Here is a 6,764-nt window from a genome sequence, read left to right as displayed (position 1 = left end):
AGCAATTTTTCTCCAGGGATCCTGGTTTCCCCCCTCCCCCCCATCTTCTGGGCATGGAGCAGGGGTCACTGGGTGTGGGGGGAAGAGGTTTTTGCAAATGCCCTGCATTGTGCAGGGGGTTGGACTAGATGACTGCAGAGATCCCTTCTAACTATTCTCAATGTCCTTGTAATCCCTGGCAGAATGGTTTGGAGGCCTGTTGGTGGCATCCCAGGAATGTGTGTTGAGGATTTTGTGGCTAGGCCTTGGGGATCCAGGCAGAGGGGCTTGCGGGGGGCGGGGGGGAGCCTTCCTGGCTTGAAGTGTTCTCTTCTGTGAAGGGGGCGGCGGGAGGGGGGGGGTCTTCTGCACTTGTTTTGTCCGGGTTTTGAAGCTGAGAGACAGGGATGGATTCAGAGGCCTCCTTTCCCCACTGCAAGATGGCTTCTTTTTTTCAAAAATTCTTTCAGAAAACGTAAAACTTCAGAATTTCCGAAAGGGGGGAGGCTCATAAACGCCAGGCAAATAGGGGATGAAGCCAGTGGCGCTGGCCTGCCTGCCTGCCGCACCGCAGTTGCTGGGAGGGATCTGACAGCCACGCGGAGCCTGCGAACTTCGGGCGAGGCGCCTCGTGCAGGGGGCGGACTAGGTGGCCCGTGGCGGGGGGCGGGGGGGGGGAAGCTGAGGGCGCTGCTGGGCCTGGCCGCGGGGCGGGGCGGCGCCTGAGCTGGCTGGCTGGCTGGCTGCGGCGCGGAGGGCGGAGCGCGGCGAGGGGGGCCGGCCGGCCGGCAGGGGCAGGAGCAGCGGCGGCGGCAGAAGGATGAGCGGCGGCGGCGGCGGCGTGGGGGCGTCGGGGGCGCAGCGGCAGCGGGTGGCCGTGCGGGGCCCGGGGCCGTGGGGCTTCCGCCTGGTGGGCGGCAAGGACTTCGAGCAGCCGCTCACCATCTCGCGGGTAAGGCAGCCCCGGCGCGCGTGCAGAGTGCCACACCCCCCCCCGCCCCCCGCGGCCTCCCCCGACCCTGCCTGCCCGCCTGCCTGCCACGTGCGCCCAAGCAGCGCGCCGCCCTCGGGCCGAGCAAAGCGGGTGGGGACACCCGGAGCCCCCCCCCCCCCCCCCGCCCGCCCGGGGCCAAGGTCTTGCTGCGCCCCCCCCCCCCCCCCCCGCCCCTCGCAGAGCGCCGCACAGCCGGGCAAGGTGCGACTCCTCGGGGATGCCCCGAGACAGAAGCCCCCTTTTCCCGCTGGACACGCAAGGAGCAACACGGGGCACTGGCCGGCTCCTGTGCCCGAGCTGGATGCGAGGCCAGGAACTCCTTAGAGCAGAGCTGGTGGGCTCGCCTTCCTTGGTTTTTCAAGGAGGCTGGATGGCCATCTCACACCAATGAGGAGGATCCTGTGAGTTTCCTGCGTTGTGCAGGGGGCTGGACTAGATGACCCTGGAGGTCCCTTCCCACTTTATGATTCTATGACCATTAGAGCGATTCCTCAGTGGAAAAGGCTTCCTCCTTGGGAGGTGGTGGGCTCTCCTTCCTTGGAGGATTTTAAACAGAGACTAGATGGCCATCTGACAGCAATGAAGATCCTGTGAATTTAGGGGGAAGTCTTTGTGAGTTTCCTGCATTGTGCAGGGGGTTGGACTAGATGACCCTGGAGGTCCCTTCCAACTCTGTGATTCTATTTGGGAACCCTTTCAAAGTCACTCAGCAAGTTGCAGCAGAGCAGCTGTGTGACTCTGCCAAGGCACAATTTTTGTGGGCCTCGACCAGAATAAACCTATTAGTCCTAAAGGTGCTTCAAAACTCTTGATTTCAGAAAGGCTTTGACAACTGAGCATGGGAAAAAAAACCCACAATTTTTTCTAGGCATATTATCTGAGGGAAGTGCGATGGTTACCAGGTATGGAAGGACTTATCTCCAAACTGGAGATGAGGGAAATGCTGAATCAAATGAAATTCATTTCCATAAATATAATTGCAGAAAAGACTAGGCGCAAATGGGTTTTTGTAACTTTGAAGCTGCGCAAGCAATAAAACTGAGATGGGTGGATTTGTTCACCTACAATAACCTAACAGCTTTGCAAATAAATTATAAGATACTGGCTTTTTTATTTTTAAATTTTACTTTTATAGCATGGCCAAGATTCTGCTTTATGTGTTCCAAAATCAAAGTTTAATAAAATCATATTTTCAAAATAGTATTTTAAAATATTTCACAGCGGTAAGGGCTTTAAAAAGAAATCTAAAAGTAATGTGAAAAGCTACAGATTTTGTAACATGTAACTTTGTATCAATGATTTAAAGTCCTCCTTTTTATGCAAATGAAAGAACCCTGGGAGGGAAAATGACTTTGAGACCCACCTGTGTATGGTATTGTTAGGGGCGTTCTTAGGGGGCGACGGGGATTCCAGAGATAATGTTTTGTCCGTCCCATTCCCCCCCCCCCCCTCAGCTGATGGCCTCTTGAGCTTGCCTGTGTGATCTTCATGCCCTTCACCAGCCCCAAGTGAGCCATCTTGCCACCTGTCCATGTCGTGAAGGCCCTGCTGATCAGGCAAGAGAGAGGAGGGAACGGGGGCTTGGCAGGCCCTGAATGCCACGTGGCACCCCCAGCAAGCAAGTGGAATATATGTCTTCATTTATGCCCTGCCTTTCTCCCCAGGGGGAACCCAGAGTGGCTGACATCATTCTCCTCTTCTCCATTTTATCCTCACAACAACCCTGTGAGGTAGGTTAGGAGGAGAGTGGGTGTCAGGCCCAAGGTTGCCCAGCAAGCCTCCATGGCAGAGTGGGGATTTGAACCTGGGTCTCCCAGAGTAGGCTGCCACTTTAAGCACTAAACCGAAATGTGTACCCAAGAATCCTTATTCCTTTGGGATTTCAGCAGGCAGAATGTCCAGCTTGGTGCCTGCAGACTGAGGGGAGGTGTTTGTGGTGAGAGAGGTGCTATTCAGGTGGTGAAAACCGACCGTAGCGGTGAGCATTCTGTGTGCAGAACGTTCTTAGAGCCAGTTTGGTGTGGTGGTTAAGTGTGCAGACTCTTATTTGGCAGAGCCAGGTTTGATTCCCCACTCTTCCACTGGCAGCTGCTGGAATGGCCTTGGGTCAGCCATAGCTCTGGCAGAGGTTGTCCTTGAAAGGGCAGCTGCTGGGAGAGCCCTCTCAGCTCCACCCACCTCACAGGGTGTCTGTTGTGGGGGAGGAAGGGAAAGGAGATTGTGAGCCGCTCTGAGACTCTTCGGAGTGGAGGGCGGGATATAAATCCAATATCGTCTCCTCCTCCTCCTCCTGTTTCCAGAGCAGATTGCAGAAATGCTCTGGGCTTTGAGCTGAATCTCATGCAGTCCTGTCCAGAGAGGACAACCCAGTCAGAAACACTGGCGGGAGGTGTGGCCAGAGCAGGGGGGTGGGTAGGCCTTTCCCTCCCCACCCCCCATTGTTTTTGAAGAGGGTTAGGGTCAGGAAGGGCTGAGTGAAGTTAAAGGGCAGCAGGGAAGCCTGGGTGCCTTTTTTGGATGTTTTGCTGGCATGTTTGGAAGGTTTCTTTTTCCCTCCTGAAAATTATTTGTGGCTCTGGTGGCCTGTGACAGTGATCCAGTGACACAAGTGATAGATTTGGGGGGACAAACACGATCAGTGGAGGGGCTGAAGAGGCAGGCCCTGCTTCTCGCCTTCTTCTGCACTGCTTCACTCCCATAGTTGATCGGGCTGGCCCTAGACCCTTGGTGCCCTAGGCAAAACTAACCACTTGTGCCCCCCACATTCTATCCTGTGAGCCCTATGAAGTCCATTGTGTCCTATGGGCCCATAGGATAGAATGGAGGGATCAGGCCGCCACTGTGGCATGGCACTAGAGACGGAGTTCTAAACTTCAAACCTCTTCTCTGGGGTCATACCACAGAGTCAGCCCAATCCCCATAGGATAGAATGTGTGTGGGGGGGGAGAAAGCCCCTGCCACTGCGCCTCTCAGGAGGCTCCTGAGACAGAAGTTGGGGGGGGGGGATTTCAAACCAGGGGTGCAAGAGCAGAGAGAAAGCCCCCACTGCCAGCACTTCTCGGAGATTCCCGAGCGGGGGTGGGGGGGAGATCTGCTGCTTCTCGGGAAACTCCCAATAGGTGTGTGTGGGGGGAAGATCCTCTCCCTGCTTTTGCACCCCTTAGGAGAAAGAGAAAGCCACCAGTGCGTCTTGGGAGACTTCCAAGAGGTGTAGGGAACTCAGGCAGCCACTGGGCAGCTGCCTCACCAAGCCCCACCCACCTCACAGGGTGTCTGTTGTGGGGGGAGAAGACATAGGAGATTGTAAGCCGCTCTGATTATAGAGAGATGGGCAGGGTATAAATCTGCAGTCGTCTTCGGTAGGAAGCAGGTGAACAGGAGAGGCAATTAGTGCTTCTTGTGGGGCAGCCTGTGGTTTTAATTGCTTGGCAGTCTTAATGTTTCAGCTCAGCTTATGGTAGACTGGAGGGCATTTGTTGGCTTGTGTACATTTCCCTGAAGAAGATTTGCACAATCTTCTTTTTATTTATTTGGGAGAATCAGTAGGACAATAGGTGCAGCTAGGACAAGTTAGAAAATGTGAACGCTGCCATCCCAGATGGTGCCACAGACGGCATTCTCCAGTGTTGAAGCTTTCCAGCATGTAGCAGAAACATTAGATTTGCAGTCAGGCCTGCTTTGGAACTGAAAGGAGAGAAGCTTTTTCACCTGGAGGCTAAACTGGAATGCTGTGCTGTTTGCCAAAGGAAACAATGGGTGCGGCTTGTGAAATCAGCCCTGGGGCTGGGCTGAGTGAGCTGCTGAGAGATAGCTCCTTTGGTGCAGCTGGACTGAAGGGGAAGGGGAAACTTTGTGGGTGTTTCTGCAAAGTCAGAGGGAACAACCTTGCTGCAGCATGTGGACCCTGAAGAGGGGATTTTGCCTTGGCTGGAGGGTAACAGAAAATTGCTGGAGTTTGCCACCAAAAGCTGGTGCAGAAAAGCAGGTGGGGAGACCTTGGCTTAGAAAGAGCCTTGAGGAAGGAGTCTGTAGCTTAAAGCCTCCATAGAGGAACATGAGATGCAGAGGTGATAGATGAAGGATCTCTGGGGCAGGGGAACTAAAGCACCCATTGGGATTTCCCCCCACATGGCATAGGGTTGCCAGGTCCAACTCAGGAAATACCTGGGAACTTTGAGGGTGGAGCCTGTTCCCATTCCCTCAAACAAACAAACAGTGCAGTTCCCCTGAACGAAGTCTTCATTTCCTCATATTCTTTTTTGCCTTCAAGGGATTCCCCAGCAGCTGGACTTTCACTAAACAAAAGTGAAATTTGTCATATCCCTGACAATCCCCTTCTTTGCTTGGGTAGCATTTCCAAGCATGGCTTTTCTGAGGGACACGCACTCACCAAGCAACCAAAACAAACAGTTTGCAAGCCCTCACTTTTGTGATTTCACTGGGGCAACAGCATAAATCGCTTTATTCACTGGAGTTGATACATGTAACCATCTGCTGTGTGGCAAACAACTTCTTCAGACTAACACAGGGAAATGTAAGTAGGAAAGATGGCAGTCCAGGGGGTGGAATTTTCCTCCATCCCATAATCAGGCTCTATACCATCCATTTTACTATTCAAATGACTTCTAAAACCAATGCAAAACAGAGGGACTGGGCTCTCTTTCTCTCACGCAGTCACCGGGAAGAGCCACCTGGCTCTGTCTGCTCACCCCATGCACCATTCATCCAGCTGAGATTTAAAGGCACAAACATATTCCAGAACACATCCCATCCCCTCGTCTGAGGAAGTATGCATGCATACAAAAGCTTACATTCTGAATAAAACTTTGTTGGTCTTAAAGGTGCAATTTTCAGGCAGAACAGATCAACATGGCTGCCCACTTGGATCTATTCCAGAACACGGTTTGCTTCTTCTAAATTCACCAGAATTTAAAGGCACATCACGGCTGTTGGGCCAGAGCTTCCCCCTGCCTGCAAAACTGGGGGGTCCCCTGCCCAAACCGGGGAGCTGGCAAGCCTAAGTGGGGAGGCCTGTCTGAGACAGGAGTTTCCACTGGTATGCCCTGTGCTTGATCTGATAAAATGTGTGTTCTGAGTTACTTAGATCTTGTCTGGCTGATTTTGGAATTAATATGGATTAATTACTTTTGTCCTTCATCTCTGATTTGGGGACTTCAACGTGGTTCTCCTCCCAGATCCTGGCCAGACAATCTAACCCCTACGTTTGTTTGTTTGGATTGTTTTTCCAGTTTCTGTAATTCTCTCCTGCTGGCCTAGGTGAATGCTGGTTAGTGAATGAAACATTAGAGACATGAATACAGATGGGGGATGAAGACATAGATATTTGCAGAATGACTGAAACCCTGATGTACGAATTGTGAGGGCAGGAATTGTGATACACAGCGGGTTGCAGAGGTGCCGCCTGGAAGAAGTGTGCATGAAACAAGTTCTTAGTCGGTGCCTAGTTCAGGACTCTTGGGGCTTTTTGTGCAGTCTTCAGAGGAGTTTTTGGTACCCCGTAAGAGAAGAAAATCTTTAATATTCCTTATAGAACTGTGAGACTTATTCTCTTTCGATGGCATTTGGGGTAAAACCTGAAAAGGATTTTTGTAGTTCTCATTTTTTGGAATACAAGAGATGGATGGATGGATAGATAGATACAAAGATACATAGACAGAGGATTTTGATATATTCTATGAAATTGATATACATTGGAAGTATTTTCATAGTGAATGGACTGAGATTATAAACAATAATTTTTGTAAATGTTTGTATTATTGTATTCGTTATC

At 51.9% G+C, this 6,764-nt stretch overlaps 1 protein-coding gene across 1 annotated transcript in view; it reads left to right on the top strand.

Annotated features, from left to right (window-relative positions):
- Positions 1–799: 799 nt before the first annotated feature.
- LOC132573469 (PDZ and LIM domain protein 1-like) overlaps positions 800–6,764 on the top strand; it is a 35,085-nt gene continuing 29,120 nt past the window's right edge. The window contains exon 1 of the mRNA XM_060240958.1: positions 800–931. Coding sequence (XP_060096941.1) covers positions 800–931 — 132 coding nt within the window. The remainder of the gene's footprint in view (positions 932–6,764) is intronic.

This window comes from Heteronotia binoei, chromosome 6 (assembly GCF_032191835.1).
Source record: "Heteronotia binoei isolate CCM8104 ecotype False Entrance Well chromosome 6, APGP_CSIRO_Hbin_v1, whole genome shotgun sequence".
NCBI classification, from domain to species: Eukaryota; Metazoa; Chordata; class Lepidosauria; order Squamata; family Gekkonidae; genus Heteronotia; species Heteronotia binoei.
Note: the sequence above shows the minus strand (reverse complement) of the source record. Positions and strands in the feature narration are given on the sequence as shown.